The 21673-nt window shown below is 34.9% G+C and overlaps 1 protein-coding gene across 11 annotated transcripts in view; it reads right to left on the bottom strand.

Annotated features, from left to right (window-relative positions):
- Positions 1–21673, bottom strand: part of REV3L (REV3 like, DNA directed polymerase zeta catalytic subunit) — a 176030-nt gene that overhangs the window by 79928 nt on the left and 74429 nt on the right. For 6 of the 11 annotated variants that reach the window (XM_055535164.1, XM_055535162.1, XM_055535171.1 and 3 more), the window contains 8 exons: positions 21200–21299; positions 14374–14468; positions 13706–13810; positions 12636–12720; positions 12400–12551; positions 11467–11505; positions 4771–4890; positions 1881–2118 (listed from right to left, as the gene is read on the bottom strand). In XM_055535164.1, the coding sequence (XP_055391139.1) occupies positions 1881–2118; positions 4771–4890; positions 11467–11505; positions 12400–12551; positions 12636–12720; positions 13706–13810; positions 14374–14468; positions 21200–21299 (934 nt within the window). The remainder of the gene's footprint in view (positions 1–1880; positions 2119–4770; positions 4891–11466; positions 11506–12399; positions 12552–12635; positions 12721–13705; positions 13811–14373; positions 14469–21199; positions 21300–21673) is intronic. The other 5 variants (XM_055535165.1, XM_055535163.1, XM_055535166.1 and 2 more) reach the window with 5 other exon arrangements.

Raw genomic sequence — 21673 nt, 5'->3', positions numbered from 1 at the left:
AGTGATTTTGGAGCCCGAAAAAATAGCCTGTCACTGTTTCCCCATCTGTTTGCCATGAAGTGATGGGACCGGATGCCATGATCTTCATTTTCTGAATGTTGAGCTTTAAGCCAACTTTTTCACTCTCCTCTTTCACTTTCATCAAGAGGCTTTTTAGTTCCTCTTCACTTTCTGCCATAAGGGTGGTGTCATCTGCATATCTGCGGTTATTGATATTTCTCCCAGCAATCTTGATTCCAGCTTGTGTTTCATCTAGTCCAGCGTTTCTCATGATGTATTCTGCGTATAAGTCAAATAAGCAGGGTGACAATATACAGCCTTGATGTACTCCTTTTCCTATTTGGAACCAGTCTGTTGTTCCATGCCCAGTTCTAACTGTTGCTTCCTGACCTGCATACAGATTTCTCAAGAGGCAGGTCAGATGGTCTGGTATTCCCATCTCTTTCAGAATTTTCCAAAGTTTGTTGTAGTTCAGAGGGAACATGCCTCAAAATAATACAAGCCATTCATGACAAACCACAACTAATATCATACTCAATGAGAAAAGCTGAAAACATTTCCTCTAAGATCAGGAACAAGACAAGGATGCCCATGCTTGCCACTTTTATTCAACATAGTTTTGGAAGTCTAAGCCACAACAATCACAGAAGAAAAATAAAAGGAATTCAAATTGCAAAAGAAGTAAAACTCAGTGTGTGCAGATGATGTGATGCTACATATAGAAAATCCTAGAGACACCACCAAAAACTACTAGAGCTCATCAATGAATGTGGTAAAGCTGCCAGGTACAAAATTAATATAAAGAAATTCGTTGCATCTCTATACAACTAACAACAAAATATCAGAAAGTGGGCTTTCTTTTTTCAATTTCTGAGATAAGGAGGCACTTCTATTTTGTCCCATTTAGGACACACATATTGATACTGTGTATATAAACAGATGATTTCTAAGTTAGGTGTATGGGGAGAGCATGAATTTAAGCAAGGTGGTCAAAAGATACAAACTTCCAGTTATAAATAAGACTAGGCAATATAATGTACAACACAGTGACTATAGTTACCATTACTGTATGACATATATGAAAGTTAAGAGGGTAAATCATAACAGTTCAAATTACAAGGAAATAATCCCCCATTTCTTGTTTCCTTTCCTTTGTATTAGAGGATAATTGCTTTACAATATTGTGTTGGCCTCTGCCATACATCAACATGAATCACCCACAGGTAGACATATGTCCCCTCACTTCTGAACCCCCCTCCCATCTCCTATCTCATCCCACCCCTCTAGCTTGTCACAGAGCACTGGGTTGAGCTCCCTGTGTCACACAGCAAATTCCCACTTGCTATCTATTTTACATATGGCAATGTATATATTTCCATGTTATTCTCTCAATTCATCCCACTCTCTCCTTCCCCCACTGTGTCCATAAGTCTGTTCTCTATGTCTGCATCTCCACTGCTGCCCTCCAAATAGGTTCATCAGTGCCATCTTTCTACATTCCATATGCATATCCCCTATTTCTTTTTATTGTATCTATGAGATGATGGAAGTTGACTGAAACTACTGTGGTAATCATTTCACAATATACATAAATCAAATCTTTATGCTGTACATCAAAAATTCATATAGTGATGTATGTCTTATACCTCAATAGTAATGGGGAAAAAGTTAGGTTTAATCTTTTTAAATGTACCAAAATTTCATTTGACTTGGAATATGAAGTTTATTCCACATTAGAAACAAGGCACTATTTAAAAGAGATTTAAGTCAATTTAGTTTATAAGGTGCTTTTTATTATGAATAATAGTAAGAATTTCTGATTAAAGAACACTGTTAATGACAGAAAGTTATTAAAGGAACTGAAATGACTAAAAAGTTACCTCTTTTTGGCACAATGTTCTTCAATATTGCTGTCCCACCTCTGAGACATTACCAAACTAAGCTCCATTTCTTCTTTTTCAATCTGTGGTTCATTTTCTTCATCATCGCTATTTTGAGGATTTTTACTGTTTCCAAAGGAACGACATGGTGATGGCATCCTATTTCTTCCCCTGTGATAGCCGTCATTTTCCAAACCAGCAAGAAGATGTACCAGAGCCTCATCAGGACTACTGTCCACTACAAAACAAGTAAAGCATCGCCAACAAATAACTTACATTTTCTAAATAATTCAGATCAATTATATATAAAACATTAAGAATCATATATGCTGGCACATGCTGAAAGAATGCAGCTGGTACAGAGATTTATGTATTGATATAGTTCTTCCATCCAAGTACGACCCTTGGACCACCTGTACTAGAATGATTTTGTGTCCTTATTAAGAAGAAAATTCTTAAGATACCATCTCACATCTATTGAATTAGAATTTCTGAGGCAAGGCTCAGGAATTTGCATGTTAACAAGCTGCTCAAGCTCTTACTGCTTAAGTAAGGCTGAGGAGCACTAAATGAAATATAATCACAAATGATTATAATAAATATAAAATATATAATAAGTATATGAATTAATGCTAAGTGAAACATGTCAACACCTTATCCCTCATTTGAGATTTATTTAGCTCACAGGATTATCAAACAAAACCTGTAACTGAAAAACACAGGAGAGCTTTAAAAGTGATTAATAGCATTACTTCTTGAAGACCACCACTGAGATATCACATCATATGCACTAGGTTTGATAAAATCAAAGACAGATAATAACAAGTGTTGACAATATGTGAAAAAATTGGAGCCCTCATATAGTGCTGGTCAAACTGTACAATGGTGCAGATGCTCTGGGGGAAAAAAAGTTTGGCAGTTTATTAAAATGTTAAACACAGAGTTACCAGGAGACCCAGTAATTCTATTCGTAGGTATATACCCAAAAGAAGTGAAAACATGTGTCCAAATGAACACCTATACATGAATAATCATAGCTGCATTACTCATAATAGACAAAGAAGTGGAAACAACTCAAAAATCCATCAACTGAAGGAAAGAGAAATGAAATATGGTTTATATCCATATGATGCAACATTATTCAGTCATAAAAAGAAATGAAGCACTGATATATACCTCAACATGAAAACATGTATACCTTAAAAACATTATGCTTAGTGAAAAGAATACAGAAACAAAAGGTTATATGATTCCATTTATATGAAATGCCCAATATAGGTAAATCTAGCAAAAGAGAAAACAGATCAGAAATTGCCAGAGGCTGAGAGGAGGGAAAAGAGAGAAGGGACTACAAATGGGCATGGGGTTTCTTTTTTAGAGTGATAAAAATGTTCTGTAATCAGACAGTGAAAATGATTGCATAACTACATGAAATGCTGAAAACCACTGAACTGTATAAGTTAAAAGGTTAGTTTTACAGTATGTGAATTATATCCCATTAAGTTATTATCTTAAAAAAATATAAAGAAGGAGGCTGTTCTAATCTAGTACACAACCTTTTTCTCTGTAAAATATAGTAATTTAGTAAATGGGGAATATATTGTTTCAGGTTTTCTTTGTTTACAATGAAGAAACTAGTTCTATCATGCTATCAAATACAAGGCAAAATTGAAGATATTTGCTTATAGAGGCTATTTTGGCAAAAATCCATTTCTTAAACCTAGAATCGCAGTTTATTTTTCCTGACATACTTTTTAAAAAGTTAATATTAGCAAATGATTTATATATATTTGACTCAGATCTTTGACTAACATTGAGACTATTTTTTGCAACTTTAGATAAGTGAAAATTATATCAGCTGGTGATACATTTTATTCACTTAGTATGATGAAATAAGAATATACCTTTCTCTTTCAATTTCTTTAACTGTCTTTTTATAACTAAAATATAATTTAGGCATATAACATTTATTTACTCAGAGAAATAAAACATTTTACATTATAAACTTCAAATTAATTTTTAGATGTGGTCTTTGGATCATTTCTTTCTATATGTCATGTCATTCATTTGAAAAAGAAAAAAATTACCTACCTTCATATAAAATGTTCTTGAAATATGACTGTGTACAGTAATTTTGATATTGTCCCTAGTCACTGAGTTAATCTTCCACTCAAATGAAAATGTAAATAACAAAGAGAGGATACTGTGGAGGGGTAGGATCACATTTGATGCTATACCTCATTTGATACAGTAAGAATGGAAAGACAAAGTGAGCAAGAAACATAAAATCGTTATACGGAGCAAAACAAGATGCAGGGAAGTTCAATGATATTTCACTTTTTGCAATGAAAATTTAAAAACATTTCTGAAAAAGATATCAGTAATTTAGAGTAAATTACTGAAATGAAATCTAGTAAATGGCTTATAATATTAATGAAAATGCATTTATGGAAATGTAAAAGATACTCAGAAATAACTGTTATGTCCTATACTAGTCAAGAATTAATAGCTTGAAAGGTGTTGTCCAGGGAAATTTCTGAGACTTATTAAGAAAGAATTAATCATGGTATTTTATTAATGTACTTAACTTTGAAGAATTTTAATTCAAAATAAACACATTTCGTCTTAAAGCAATATAGTTCTCTTTCAACCAAAGTGAAGTTAAGAAAAAGAGAATTATTTTCTTTTCCAACTATTTAACAGAAAAAGTTGTATGGAAAACAAAAAAAGAAACTATACTTCTCTTAATGCAAGATTTCCTTCTTATACTGAGTAAGAATTTATTTAACATGCAACTTTAACCTCTTCAAATAAAAGAAAAAATACTACCTGATACATGCACTTTTGTTGATTTAACATACTGAAAATTTATGACAGAATAGTTGCTTACAAAAAACTCGTGACTCACTCAGTCTTTGGGTCAAAGGCTGAAAAGTCTGACTGTTTTCCATGAGGTTCAAAATTGCTTCTTCATTAATAAGAGCTTCCTCCACTGTGGGTCTAGTGTGACCTTAAAAGGACAAAGAATACAAAAATATTAAAGTAAACGACCTAAATCTGAAGTTGCTTACAATTTGTTTAAATTAGAAAACATTACAATGTAAACCTATTTAAAATTTTGAAGTATTAGTGATATATGTTAAATAAAACATAATAAACTTAATGAAAGCCACAGGAAACCTAACCAGTCACACAGGAAAAAAAAAAAACAAAACCTGAAACTGTGATCACTAAATGTTTACAATCTCTTCACTAAATCAAGTACCTAGTTTGTACAGTTATACTACCCTGATAAAGTCACTGTACATTAAAATCTGTAAAACAAGCTCTTAGACGAAGTTCATAGTGATATAGGCCTTCTTTAAGGAAAAAAAAAAGTTGACATAAGCAATCTAATCCACCACCTAAAAGAACTGGAAAAAGAAGAACAAACAAAACCTAAAGTCGGAAGAAGGAAGGAGGTAATAAAGATCAGGGAGGGAATAAATAAAGAGAGATTCAAAAAACTAGAAAAAAAAAAAATCAATGAAACTAACAGCTGGTTCTTTGAAAGGGTAAACAAAATTGACAAACCTCTGGCCAGGCTCACCAAGAAAAAAAGAGAGAAGATCTAAATAAAATAAGAAATCAAAGAGGAGAAATCACAACTGATACCACAGAAATACAAAAAACCATAAGACAATACCACAAACAATTAGACAACCTAGAAGAAATGGATAACTTTGTAGAAACATACAGCTCTCCAAAACTGAATCTAGAAGAAATACATCTTGAACAGACCAACCAGTCACTAGAATGAAACAGAATCTGTAATTAAAAAAAAACAAACAAAAAAACCTCCTTACAAACAAAAGTCCAGAACCAGATGGTTGCACAGGCAAATTCTACCAACCATACAAAGAAGAACTTACACTAATTTTTCTCAAACTCTTCCAGAAGACTGAAGAGGAAGGAACACTTCCAAAGATAGGCTATGAAGCCACCACTACCCTGATGCCAAAACCAGACAAAGACACTATCAAAAAAACAAAACTTATGGGCAGTATCTTTGATGAATATTGATATAAAAATTTTCAACAAAATATGAGAAAACTGAATCCAACAACACTTAAAAAAGATCATATACCATGAACAATTAAGATTCATCCCAGAGTCAAAAGGATGGTTCAACATACATATATCAATCAATGTGATCTACCACATCAAAACAAAAGAAAAGATAATAACATATGATCATCTCAATAGATGCAGAAAAAAGTATCTGATAAAATTCAACATCTTTCATGATTAAAACCCTTACAAAAGTGAGTAAAGAGGAAACATATCTTAACATACTAAAAGCTATCTATGACACATACACAGCCAATATAACATTCAATGGTGAAAAGCTGAAAGCCTTCCACCTAAAATTTGGAAAAAGACAAGGATGTCGACCCTCACTTCCCTTCAAGACAGTATTGGAAGTTCTAGCAACACCAATCAGACAAGAAAAAGAAAAGGTATTCAAATCGGTAGGAAGAGGTAAAACTGTCATTATATGTAGATGGTATGACATGATATATAGAAAACCCTAGACTCTACACACAAACTACAAGAACTAATAAACAAACACAGCAAGGTAGGAGGATATAAGGTTAACATACAGAAACTGCTTGCATTTCTTTACACTAACAATAAAATATCAGAAAGAGATCGTAAACAAATGTCCCTTTTAAGATCAGATTAAAAAGTAAAATACTTAGGAATAAACCTCACCAAGGAGGTGAAAGATTTATATGCTGAAAACTATAAAACATTAATAAAGGAAACTGAAGATAAATTAAAGAAATGGGAAGATATTCCATGCTCTTGGATTACAAAAATTAAATCTGTTAAAATGGCCATGCTGCCCAAAGCAATCAATATATTTAATGCAATACCTATCAAAATACCCATGACTTTTTCTCAGAACCATAATAAGGCTAAAATTTATACTTTGGATCTAGATTCTGGATCTCCTAAAAGATCCAGAATTGCCAAAGCAATCCTGAAGAAAAAAAAAAAAGCAGGCGGTATAACTCACCCAGACTTCAGACAATCTACAGTAATCAAAATAGCATGATATTGGCACAAGAACAGACATATGGATTAATGAAACAGAATACACAGCTCAGAAATAAACCCACACACGTTTCCCCACAGGGACCACTCTGTTCCCCACCTGGACTACTCTGTTCCCCACATGGATTCTATTTTTCTGCCCTTGATATTCAGACTTGAAAATCAATGTTTTCAACCCAGGACATAGCTAGAGTGTTTAATCAAGATGAAAGAACAAAGAAGAAAACTACAAAAAAACAGGTCATCCCAAAGCAAAAAAACAAAAAAACCCCTAAACTGAGATCAGTGAAAACAAAGCAGGTTTTAAAACTAATTACAAAATAGGTAAGACTGGCAAGAATGATCACAACAAAACAGAGAAAGAGTAAATAAATTACATTAGAAATAAAAGGGGAAGTGCCAAAGGTAAAAGAGATATATTAAAGGAACACTGTGAGCAACTTTATACCAAAAATATGGAAAACTCAGATTAAATGGGCAGTTTCTTAGGAAAAATATGATATAAACTCTGATTCAAACAGAAATAAAAAACCTGAGTAAACCCGTAACAATTAAGGAAGATAAATTAATAGTTTAAAATCTACACCCTTTATTTCCCCCATGGATTCCAGGCTCCTCTGTCTATGGAATCCTCCAAGCAAGAATACAGGAGTGTAGCCATCCCCTCTCCAGGGGATCTTCCTGACCCGGGGATCAAACCTGGGTCTGATGCTTTGCAGGCAGATTCTTTACCATCTGAGCCACAAGGGAAGCCCTTACTACCCTCCTCCTCACATAAAAATCAAGCCACAAAAAAACCTGTTTAAGTCTGAATGGTTTTACAGATGAGATGTATCAAATCTCTAAAAATAGACTATATCAATCCAATAAAAATTCTTGAAAGGAGAGGTGAAAAACAGGAAAAGCTCTACAATGCATTTAATGGGGTTAAAGTATGAATGCTTCTCAATTCCTGGAAGAAAAAAAAAAAACCCTAAACAAAATTATTAGCAAAGTAAACACAGCCATGCTTAAAAAAACACACATTATGACAAACAAGGATTTGTTTCAGGAGTGCAAGGACAGTTTAACATTAGGTATGTTATTAAGTGACTACCATATTAACAGGGTAAAAGAGAAAAACTGATTATGTCAATAAATTCAGAAAGAAAAACTTGGTAAAACTTAATATCCATTCTTGCTTTTAAAAACTCAAATTTTCCTTAGCAAGCAAGAAATAGAAGATTTAATTGCTATTTAATAAACTGATTAAAATTTATCTACCAATGCTGCTGCTGCTGCTGCTGCTAAGTCTCTTCAGTCGTGTCCGACTCTGTGCGACCCCACAGACGGCAGCCCACCAGGCTCCCCCGTCCCTGGGATTCCCCAGGCAAGAACACTGGAGTGGGTTGCCATTTCCTTCTCCAATGCATGAGAGTGAAAAATGAAAGTGAAGTCGCTCAGTCGTGTCCGACTCTTCACGACCCCATGGACTGTAGCCCACCAGGCTCCTCCATCCATGGGATTTTCCAGGCAAGAGTCCTGGAGTGGGGTGCCATTGCCTTCTCCATATCTACCAATATCCCGTAGTAAAATTTATAATTAATGATGAAATACAAAAACATTCCCTTTTAAGCCAGGAAGAACGCTTTTATGATTTCTACTTAACATTATTGTAGAGTTCTTAAGCAGTGCATTAAAACATTAAAAAAATATAAGGATGGGAAGGGAAGTAAAAATTATTTTCTGATAATGACTCTACACAGAAAATCCAATGAAACAGATATAAATCATCAACACTAATAAAAGTTGTTGGATATAAGACTGACACACAAGGTCAGTGAAGATCCTAATATCAGCTATTAGAAGATATAATTTTTGAAAGATAAATTTACAACAGCAACAATTAGGAGGCACCTGGCATATATCTAACAAAAGATATTAAATATTTTTACAAAAAAACCCACAAAGCTTTGCTTAAAGACAAGGAAGAAGACCAAATAAACTGAGAAATATATCATGCTCATAAATGAGATAATTTGGTATATAGAAAGATTTAAAATATTTCTAAATTGGTCTATATATTCAATAATTTTCCAATAAAATCTCAACAAAGTTCTCTTCAGAAACAAGACAATCTGATCTTATAATTAACATGGGAGAGCTTTTTAAAAGATCCAAGGGTCATTAAGACAATTTTGAAGCTATTCAGAGATCTGCCCCTGATATATACCCATACTTACAAAGCAACAGTAATTACAACAGTATGATATTAACATAAGAGCACAACTGAGGTTGGGGAATTCAGTGAAAACAATTTTTTTTCAATAAATGTGTTGGAACAACTAGCTCTTTATACCTAGAAAAAACAGATACAGTAAGATCCTTACTATGTACACAAGTAAAATGTAGGATGAATTGAAGACCTACATGTGGAAAACCAACTGTAAGCACACATAAACCTTAAGGATGAAAATTTTCATTACAGCGGGATAGGAAATGACTTGTAAATCAGGTACCAAAACCAAACAGTAAAGGAAAAAAATTCTTAAATATAATGCTAAAAAGACATACAAAACACTCTTTTTAAAAAAGGGAAGAAAATGGGAAAAAAGACTAAAAATAAAGTTCAAGTCTGCTGCTGCTGCTGCTAAGTCACTTCAGTCGTGTCCGATTCCATGTGACCCCAGAGACGGCAGCCCACCAGGCTCCACCATCCCTGGGATTCTCTGGGCAAGAACACTGGAGTGGGTTGCCATTTCCTTCTCCAATACATGAAAGTGAAAAGTGAAAGTGAAGTCGCTCAGAAAATATCTCTACAATAAATATAACTAACAAGGGCTTGATATCTAGAAAATACAAGGAATTTCTACACATTAGTAAGAAATGTACATTAGTAAGAAAACGATTGATGCAATAGAAAATGAGCAAAGAACATGAATAAGCAATTCTCAGATAGAAAGACCCAAATGCTTATAAATACCAGTAATCAGGAAATGCAGATTCTGAAGAATGAGAATGGCAAAAAATGTTTGCATCTCACACTATCAAATATTGTTGAGGATGTAGGGAAGTAAAAGCTCTAACATTCTGTGGGAATATAAACTTAGGTATAATCATTTCATAGAGCAATTCTGTAATAAAATGTGATAGTTTTATTGTTAACATACCTCAAAATCTGAAAAACTGAGCACTAAAATGGAGCTTATAAGGAAAATTAAACGGTAAGACAAAATTTATGCAACTCTGTAACGAGAATACTAACAAAATCAATAATTGGTACCCCAGGAAATAAACTGCTCAGTCAGGCAGGCAGCTCAGTATGGCTGGAAGCTGTCATAGTAGATATTAAAAATGCACAGGAAATAGTAGTATGGAAATTCTGAGTACATTTTGATTAGGATGGGGCTAGTAGATGCTAAGACAAAGCAAATCAAAGTAGAGCTCCGATCCAAAAGGCTGCCATTAAAGTACTTGGGAGAGGGTATAACTTGCTCTGAGTCAGAGGGCACAACGCTAAGACGCAACTCTTAGGGAAGGAGGAAGCACTAGGTGGATGTAGGTGCTCATTTCTAGCTGCTGTTTAATACAGTCAAGAGTGCCTCTGCTGCCCATGCAGCAGTGAAAAGAGGGCTTTTCCTTTCCTGCTGAAGGTTGGTAATTCTACTCCTGCTATTCTGACTCCCCTGCCTAGAAAAATTGTATGCATAAAAAACATAACTTCTGAATAAAACTTTCATTACACTCTTAACTACCAACCATGTAAAAGCTAACTGCATTACAGAAACCCTGATAGAATAGATGCTATCTAAGGTAGAGTTTCGGAGAAGGCAATGGCACCCCACTCCAGTACTCTTGCCTGGAAAATCCCATGGGCAGAGGAGCCTGGTGGGCTGCAGTCCATGGGGTCGCTAAGAGTTGCACACGACTGAGCAACTTCACTTTCACTTTTTCACTTTCATGCATTGGAGAAGGAAATGGCAACCCACTCCAGTGTTCTTGCCTGGATAATCCCAGGGGCAGGAGAGCCTGGTGGGCTGACGTCTATGGGGTCACGCAGAGTCGGACACGACTAAAATGACTTAACAGTAACAGCAAGGTAGAGTTTAATAATACATACACCCTAAGACTTGGCAAATTATACTTTTCTATGTTTTCTGTAGAGAAACTCCTGCACATGGCCACAAGGTGACAGATGTGACACTGCTAACCACAGCGCAAAAGTGAAAACCACCTAAGCGTTGTAGAGAATCAGATAAACTTGTTTAGTCTTACAAAAGAATGCTAATCAGCAGCTAAAATGAGTGACCTACAAACATGTAAGAACGAGAACAGATTTCAAAGTTATTACTGCTGACACAAAAGATACTCAACATCATTATTAATGAGGGAAATGATAATTAAACCATAATGAGATGCCATTTCACACATACTAGGATGGCTATATAAAAAAAGACAGATAATAACAAGTGTTAGTGAGAATGTAAGGTCCTCATACTGCTCTTACCCTCATATACTGCTGATGGGAATTTAAAAGTGCAGTCACCTAGGAAAACAGTTTGGCCATTTATTAAAAATTAAACACAAATTTATCAAATGACCCAGCAATTCTCTTCCTTGATATCCACTCAAGAAAAATGAAAATATATATCCACACAAAGACATAAACGTTCAGAACAGCATTATTCTTAAGGGCCCAAAAGTGAGAAGAACTCAAATATTCATCACCTAATGAATGAATCAATAAAATATATTGGTACAAGGCAATACTATTAGGCGATAAAATGTAATGAAATACTGATAGAGATCTACAGTATGGAAAAAATGAAAAATGTTATGCTAAGTAAAAAAGTACAAAAGATCACATATTTTATGACTTCATTTACATGATTTACCCAGGAAAGATAAATCTTGAGAGACAAGAAAGTAGCTTAGTGGTTACTTAGGGTTGGAGTCTTTTGAGGTGAAGGAACTGTTCTAAAATTGAATTATGGAGATGTTAGTACAACTCTGTAAATTTACCATAAATTACTGGATTATACACTTAAAATGAGTGAATTTTATGTCATGTAAATTATACCTCAATTAAATTGTTAAAAAATATAATGTTGAATGGAAAATGCAAATCGCTTAACCTATGCTAAGAAGGACACCATTTATGTAAAATTTAAAACCTAAAATAATAGTATTTGTTGTGGACATACTTATGTAAGAACACATAAAATCATACATGGTTTAACAATTTGTATCAACTTTAGAATGATGCTTACCTCTAGAAATTAAGAAAAGATAAAGGAATGAGAGAGGTTTTTGCTACATCAATGATATTTAGTTCTTAGGAAAAAAAATGAACTAACTCAACTAAATACTAATATCTCAGTGCTAGATACACAGGATGTCTATAATGGTATTTTCTGTATGTTCGCAGGAAAACCCTTACCTTTGCTCAACTCTGAATCTTTGTGGACTTCTACCATATTAGCTGGTGTACACGGAAGAATTTCATGAGACAGAACCTCAGAGTGCAATGTTAATTCAGCAGAGAACTCCTGGGATCCATCGCTGTAGTCCACAGATCCTGATAATGTTCTGCTTAATTAAAACATATCCTTTATAAAAAACTACATAACAAAGCAATAAAATTAGTTCTGAGATCTATAATAAATAACCACTTACACAGAGAAATTGTTCTCTTTGAGAATTTCCTGAAGTCTCTTCTGAAATTTTTTTTCACTTTCTGTTGCTGGCACAAACCTGCGATCTTTGAATTTTAAAAGTTCATTAAAAAATGTAGACAGCAAACGAATGAAATAGTTACCTTTTTACTAGAGTACCTTTTAAAATGGTAGCAATTTCCTATATTTGACACATATAACACCACCTAAAAACAGTCCTATTATATAAATCAAACAAAAAGGAAATGGTTGTTACTGAAGCTATAAAATTAAGCATTTAAAGTCATTTCAAGATTAAGTTCTATAAATTAAAAACAAAAACATTATTTTCTATCTAAAAATGTTATCATACACCATGAACCGAGAAATTTTTCCTTTATAAAATATTTCTATTTTAAAAGGCATAAAAGGCATTCAAAATTTATCAAAGGATTTTTAGTGTCCATGAGATTATAACACAAATTTTAATTGGACTTCAGTGTAGGCTTACTACTGTATTTCAAATACATTTGCCTTTTAAACTGTCTTCTCTTCTTTTAGTTTTATTTAATAATTTGTTGTATCCATGGCATTTAAAAAATTTCTTCCAATTCTTTTTGAATGTATCAAAGTTTAGTAACAAATCAAATGAGTATTTTCTTCAGAGATGTACAAGTTAATCAAAGTCAGAATTTATGACATACCCAGAGAAATAATTTGGGGACAGAATTTCATGGGTTACATTTTCAAAGCTTAATGAACTAAACAGTGTTTCTAAGTTGGGATTCATGCTTTTCTGTAAGTATTCTATAGCTCATTTGGAAATGCCAAGGTTAAAACATACTAGAGAATGAAAAAGGAGAAAAAGGTAGAATGAAAACCAAGGCCAACGAAGATGTCAATTTCTTATGAGAGACAATGAGTGACACTTTGGATGTGAAGAATAATGAGAATAGGAAGAAAAATATGTAGAAAATTTAAATGCAGTTTGAAAAGCAAAATCTAATGTCAAGGTAAAAATTCAATGGCTTGTACTTTTTCATTAAAATATCCAGCTAAAAAAATATCATCAGAGTATTATTAGGCTTGTACCTTGTGATTCAGGTTGACTTATTTGAGAAGTTTCATTTCTATTTCTTCGCCGTTGCTTTTCATCTTCCCATATGGCCTGTAGACCAGGGTTTCCACCAATTTGAGCTGTAATCACAATAATACTTCAATACAACAAGGGTCAAAGTGAAAATTACTTGCTTAAAAAAAAGAGAAATGCATACATTAAAAAAAAATAAATGTTGCCCTTAAGAAAAACAATTACCCACTCTGTGTAATAAAACAAATTATCCCAACCTACATTTACTATATTACTCCCTTTTTAGTTTCCTTACTAGTTCCCTAAAACCCCAGCAAGTGAATAAGATTCAAACATTTGATGATAGTCAACAGACCCAAAAGTCCCCTCCCTGGTACATAATCTGAAAATAAAAAAACTAGCAGGCAGAGCATAGTAAATTCTTTTATAATGGCTAATTTATTTATTTAGTGTCACACTTACTTTATGTTTATACAAACAGACTCATATGAATGAAGCATAAATGAAAAAATGACTATCTCATCAGGGAACAGGAAAAAAAATATTCATAATATTTTACATTTTCCTTTAATTTCACTTCCCTAGTGATATTTTCTTCCATACTTTTTCCATTCTTTGGTCATGGATTTTTAAAAATAAAAATATACATTAAGAATAACTGTGTATATACCTTCAATGTCCAACCGATTTAAGATATCAGCAGCTACAGCATCCACTTCTAATTCACAAGTACTCTGTGGTTCAACACCTTCCAGTATTAAAGAGCTGTATTAAAGAAGTATCAAAAGACACAATAATTACATAAGAGAACATTTTCTTAAGATTTTTCTTAAATGATTTTTCATGTTTAAAGGGTAACCAGAAAGCCAGTGATATTTATCAATTGATAACTCTACAGAGATCTTTTTGGGATCATTTTACATACTTTGGTTCATTACATTTTATATAAAAGGAATATACAGGGCTTCCCTGGTAGCTCAGTGGTAAAGAATCTGCCTGCCAATGCAGGAGACATGAGTTCAATCCCTGCTCTGGGGAAGATCCCACATGCTGTGGGGCAACTAAGCCTGTGCACCACAACTACTGAGCCTGTGCTCTAGAGCCTGGGAGCTGCAACTGCTGAGCCCGCACGCTCTAGAGCCTGCGCTCCTCAACAAGAGAAGCCACTGCAATGAGAAGCTGTAACTGGAGAGTAGCCCTAGCTGTCTGCAACTAGAGATGCCCGTGAAACAACAATGACCCAGCACAGCCAAAAATAAACAATATATAAATACATAAAATTATATAAATATATAAAAGGGAATATACAATGTTTCAGCATGTGGGTCATATCCAGAGCGAGCTGGGTTAAGACAACAAAGAGAAAAGAGAGGGGACTCATCAAAAACCATACACATATGCAATTACTTGCCCAGAGGCATCTATCTCAGCAATTATTAAAAGATGGCTTTTAAAAATTAAAAAGGATGGTTTTTAAAAATTAGGAAGAAATATATACCAAGAGTTGAGGGGAAATAAACATATTGAAAAGTGGGCAAGTGATATTGCTCTCTCTGCCTTCAACGACTACTACTGAGCTAGGGAATACTTTAAAACTTTCCATAACATGACAACTGTGAAACCACCCATGTCCAGTATTGGGATCATAGCCAGGAAAAGAGGTGATACCATAAGGTCATGTTTTAAGAGAATCGTATTAACAAAACTCATTCTCCATTGTCCATACCTAAGAAATAAGTTTATTTTTAAAAATTTATTTTTTATTTGAAGGATAATTGCTTTACAGAAGTCTGTTGTTTTCTGTCAAACCTCCACATGAATCAGCCATAGATATAAATTTTGATGGATCATAAGCAATTGTTAAAACAAAGAATTTTTATAATTTATCTGTACACACAGATAGATACAGATATACAGACACAACACACATATATCTTTCTACCACTGAGGAGGGACATTCGTCAAACTATCACAGTATATCCATCTCTTTAACTTTCAGAAAAAGTAATTCACAATACAGCTTGTCTAATTTAACAAAATAAGTTATTCCATGAAATAAAGTATCAAATAAAATAGTTTTGGCCAATAGTTTTCTCCTTTATACTAAAATGTTTCACAATTTTGAAAGAATTATAAATTTCAAGGGTGAATTTTCCAGTAGATGATTTGTGACAAAGGGAGGAAATATTTAAAAATGCAATTTCACAGTAGAAACTTACAATTATTTCCTGCCCTTATTAAAAACTACTTCAGACATTCAGAATAGGAGGTGTTACTAGGGAAAGGATATTGTTGCTATTCAGTGCTCAGATCTGTCCGACTCTTGTGACCCCATGAACTGAAGCAAGCCAGGCTTCCCTACCCTTCACCCTCCCCTGTGAATGAGTTTGCTCAAACTCATTGAGTTGGTGATGCCATCCAACCATCTCGTCCTCTGTCATCCCTTTCTCCTCCTGCTCTTAATTTTTTCCCAGCATCAGGGTCTTTCCCAATGACTCGGCTCTTCCCATCAGGTGGCGAAAGTACTGGAGCTTCAGCTTCAGCAGCAGTCCTTTCAATGAATATTCAGGGTTGATTTTCTTTAGGATTGACTGGTTTGACTTCCTTGCAGTCCAAGGGACTCTCAAGAGTCTTCTCACAGTTCGAAGGCATCAATTCTTCAGCGCTCAGCCTTTTTTATTGTCCAGCTGTCACATCCATACATGTCTAAGCTTCCCTGGTGGCTCAGACGGTAAAGAATCTGCCTGAAATGTGGGAGACCTGGATTCGATTCCTAGGCTGGGAAGAACTTCTGGAGAAAGGCATGGCAACCCACTCCAGTATTCTTGCCTGGAGAACCCCCATGGACAGAGGAACCTGGTGGGCTACAGTCCATGGAGTCGCAAAGAGGTGGACACGACTGAGTAATGAAGCACACCACGTATGGACCTTTGTAGGCGAAGTAATGTCTGTTTTTTAATACGCGTCTACGTTTGTCATTGTTTTTCTTCCAAGGAGCAAGAATCTTTTAATTTTATGGCTGCAGTCTCCGTTCACAGTGATTTTGGAGCCCAAGAAAATAAAGTCTGTCACTGTTTCCATTGCTTCCCCATCTATTTGCCATGAGGTGATGGGAATGAATGTCATTTGTTTATATAATGTTGAGTTTTAGGCCAGCTTTTTCACTCTCCTCTTTCACCTTCATCAAGAGGCTCTTTAATTCGTCTTCGCTTTCTGCCATAAAAGTGGTATCATATGCATATCTGATGTTATTGATATTTCTCCCCACAATCTTGATTCCAGCTTGTGCTTCATCCAGCCCAGCATTTCACATGATGTACTCTGCATATAAGTTAAATAAGCAGAGTGACAATATACAGCCTTGATGTGCTCCTTTCCCAATGTGGAACTAGTTCATTGTTCATGTCCGATTCTAACTGCTGCTTCTTGACCTGCATGAAGGTTTCACAGGAGGCAGGTCAGGTGGTCTGGTATTCCCATCTCTTTAGGAATTTTCCACAGTTTGTTGTAATCTACATAGTCAAAAGCTTTAGCGTAGTCAATGAAGCAAAAGTAGATGTTTTCCTGGAATTCTCTAGCTTTTTCTATCATTCAGTGGATGTTGGCAATTTGATCTCTGGTTCCTCTGCCTTTTCTAAATCCAGCTTGAACATCTGGAAGTTCTTGGTTCACATACTGTTGAGACCTAGCTTGAAGGATTTTGAACATTACTTTGCTATCATGTGAATTGAGTGCAATTGTGCAGTAGTTTGAACATTCTTTGGCACTGCCCTTCTTTAGAAATGGAATGAAAACTGACTTTTTCCAAACCTGTGGCCACTGCTGAGTTTTCCAAATTTGCTAGCATAGTGAGTGCAGCACTTTAACAGCATCATCTTTTAGGAAGTAGTTTTCAGAAATTAAAAAACTCCTTTCAGTAAATAGAAAAAAAAACCTAGAGGGGTGGGATATGATGGGAGGTGGGCAGGAGGTTGAAGAGGGAGGGGACATATGTTTAACTATGGCTGATTCATGTTTATATGTGGAAGAGACCAATACAATATTGTAAAGCAGTAATTCTCCAATTAGAAATAATTTTTAAAAAACTAAAATAAATTTGAGCCTGCAAATATATGTAGGCCATTCATTTTAATTATGAAAGGTAGTTAAGCAATACAATGGTAATTAGGCAACTGTACCTCTCTGAATATTTCTATTCACAGCTTAACACAATATACCCACAAATTACAGTCACTGAGGGTAGAGCTCAGACATCTGTAATTTGAAAAAATCTCTTCAGATCATTCTGATGGGCAGCCAGGTTGAGATTACTGCAGTAGATTCGACCTTTGTGAATTCAACACCCTAGCAAATGACTGAAGGTCCATGATATGTAGTAATTTACAATGAGCCAGCAGGGCTTCCCTGGTGGCTCAGTGGAAAAGAACCCGCCTGCCAATGCAGGAGATGTGGGTTCAATCCCTGGGTCAGGAAGATGCCCTGGAGAAGGAAATGGCAACCCACACCAGTATTCTCACATGAGAAATCCCATGGACACAAGAGCCTCGTGGGCTACAGTCCATAGGGTTGCAAGAGTTGGACACGACTTAGCAACACCACCAACACCACAGCAGGTAAGGTTAGTAGACTTGCAAACTCAGCACTTTCATCTCATTGAGTTTGTTGCTATTTGTTTCAGTCCTTGAAATAATACTGTGAAATTATTCAGATATTATTATCAATATTATTATTCAACATAATGTAAAATATTGTGAAATTGTGGAATTTCAGCCCTTGAAATTCCTTGTGAAGGAATATAAAACATTTTGGGTTAAAAAAAAAAAAAGGTACCCAGAGGAAGGTGCTCACACGGGGGTAAAAATGAGACTAATAAAATTTAAGGTACTGATTTGGCAAAAATGTTTATGACGTTTTGTTATTTGTATTTGATGAAATGATAGATTTTCATGTTTAATACAAGAAGCCTAAAAGTATGGGACAAAAATGTAGGTTATAGCTAACCTACATTTATTATAAATTCTAGTTCTGAATACCTTGTCTAATTTCACTAGTTTACCATTTCATATCTTTGCTCTGTACCGTACTGTGCTCAGTCATTTCCAACTCTCTGTGACCCCATGGACTACAGCTCACCACCGTTCCTCTGTCCATGGGATTTTCCAGGCAAGAACTAGAGTGGGTTGTCATTTCCTTCTCCAGGGGATATTTCTAACCCAGGGATCGAACCTGTGTCTCCTGCACCAGCAGGCAGATTCTTTACCACCGAGCCACCAGGGAAGTTCATCTATGCTTTTAAAAGTAATAATTCAAACTTTTCATTATAATACACAGAGTTTCTTTAAACTAACTCCTAACCAGTGAAGCTTTACTATATAGTTTTATGACCTAACCAGAAAGATGCTTGCTGCAAAAGGCTTTCAATACAAATAAACCTTGATTTGAGTTGATTGTGCAAAAAACAACTTACTAAATATAGAACTTTGAAAACCAAGGGATCTAGTGAGTAGGTCAAATCCTTGGGTTAAGCTTATTTGTTCCAATTTAAGAGAGATAGATGAACTATATCACACAAAAACGAGACAGAAAACAGCCTGTCAGTCACTTTGTTCTGGATTAATTAGAACTTGAATTTGATGCATTAAATAACACTCTCTCTAAAATTAATACCATTTCAACACAATTATAAAAACAATTCTGCTGTATCTGAGGACCCTAGAAGTACGTATGTATGTATACGTGTATGACTTTACCAAAAAGTCCTGACATTTGCTAACTGAATCCAGAGGTAAGGCAAGTCACTGTCCACTTGGAAGTCTTTGAAGTCTCATTCTGGCTTAATATTAGTCATAAATCAACATATCATTATTTAATGAGAGTCTTAATGTCAGGTCTTAAAAAGCCAAAGCAATTCTATAATATGGAAATTCTGTGAAGAACATATTAGTATCTTAAACTATATAAATTAAGCTCTAAACAAATATTCTTATGACAGCTTATCTTCAACCAATTAATAAATTCACATTTTATCATTAAATAAAAAAAGTCATTTAACTGAATACTTCTACTTTGCATCCTTCATTAAAAAAAGAAAAAAGCAAAACAAAACAAAACAAAAAAAAAACCACTTAAAACTTATCAGGTGACATATAAGTAGTGAAAAAGAAGACACCACACCACCCCTGCTGCTGCTGTGAAGTTGCTTCAGTCGTGTCCGACTCTGTGCGACCCCACAGACGGCAGCCCACCAGGCTCCCCCGTCCCTGGGATTCTCCAGGCAAGAACACTGGAGTGGGTTGCCATTTCCTTCTCCAGTGCATGAAAGTGAAAAGTGAAAGTGAAGTCGCTCAGTCCTGTCCGACTCTTAGCGACCCCATGGACTGCAGCCTACCAGGCTCCTCCATCCGTGGGATTTTCCAGGCAAGAGTACTGGAGTGGGGTGCCATTGCCTTCTCCACCACACCACCCCATCAATACCCAAATAATCAACAAAAGAATCAAGAAAGCTTGGGCAACAACTTTTTGGTATAAAACAAAAATCCTCTACTTCTATGTAGATTAAGATATTATGATAATTTTGATAGGTACTGATTATATATCTACTTTATAGTAGGGAAATCTAAGCCTTTGGAATATCTTACCCTCTCCAAGAGTCTAATAAATACTAAATAGTCAAAAGAAATCACAAACTGTATTATTCATATACACTACAGTAACCCACTTTTTTTCTCACAAATATTCAGAAATATTTAGGGGTTATTTTTATTAAAAATATTTTCCATTTAGGACTGATTGGTTTACCTATTGATTTAAATATTTATCTGCTGTACCATGTAACATATGGGATCTTAGTTCCCTGACCAGGAATGGAACCCCCCCTGCAGTGGAAGTTTGGAGTCTTAATCACTGGACAACCAGGGAAGTCCTGCTATTTAGGTTTTAAATTGTTTTTATATTATATGATTTTTACTTGACAAATTGTGTGTGTGTGTGTGTGCACTTAGTCACTCAGTCATGTCTGACTTTTTGCGACCCCATGGACTGTAGCCCACCAGGCTCCACTGTCCACGGGATTCTCCACACAAGAATACTGGAGTGCATAGCCATTCCCTTCTCCAGGGGATCTACCTGACCCAGGGGTTGAACTCAGGTCTCCTGCATTGCAGGTGGATTCTCTCCTCTCTGAGCCACCAGGGAAGTCCACTTGACAAGTTGTAGGATATGAATTTAGAATGTACAAACAAGATAGATATTGGAGAGAAGTATAAAAACTCACATTCAGATTCCTTTTATTAGGGAATAACTAGGTATATTTTCAACTTATTTTCACAGTTTATTTTTGAAATCTAAGATCCATGTAACATACTAATGTTGAGATTTGCTTTTTTGATAAACTTACAAAGAAACAATTATAAAATTAAATTATGCTAATCACTGATTTCTGAATAGAGTAGGACATATGTAACTAAGTTTTCTTTTCCTTTACAACATTAACTAACCTTGGTATTTCACCTTCTTCCCACCGAAATAAAGTACCAGTAAGGGAATTTTTTCCTGGTAGCCGATCCTTGCAAGACCCAGTCAGATGCAATGGATCACCTAGAAATAAAAGGCAGAAGTGTTAAGTTCCACTTTTAACTTGCATATAATTACTCTTTAGGTAAATTAATATACAACCCACATGACTAGTTCCTAAAACTGTATCCTAAAAATTCATAAACATACTGGAATGCATTTGCACAGTGGAGAGTAAGGATTCCAAATGGAGAGGGGGTAAAAGTATCTGCAATATATGGATATGAAAGAGAAATGGCCACAATACTTTCATACTAGAATAAAAGTATGATACATTTAAACACACCATAGTGATAGGTGTGCGTAAAACTTCATTTAAAAAAAAAACTAAGAATTTTTGTAGACTTTAATCTAAATTCCTAGGGTATTTTGTATGAGCCTCAACTAAAATTCTAGTG

Source organism: Bubalus kerabau, chromosome 9, assembly GCF_029407905.1.
Source record: "Bubalus kerabau isolate K-KA32 ecotype Philippines breed swamp buffalo chromosome 9, PCC_UOA_SB_1v2, whole genome shotgun sequence".
NCBI classification, from domain to species: Eukaryota; Metazoa; Chordata; class Mammalia; order Artiodactyla; family Bovidae; genus Bubalus; species Bubalus kerabau.
This window is presented reverse-complemented; position numbering and strand designations above follow the sequence as displayed.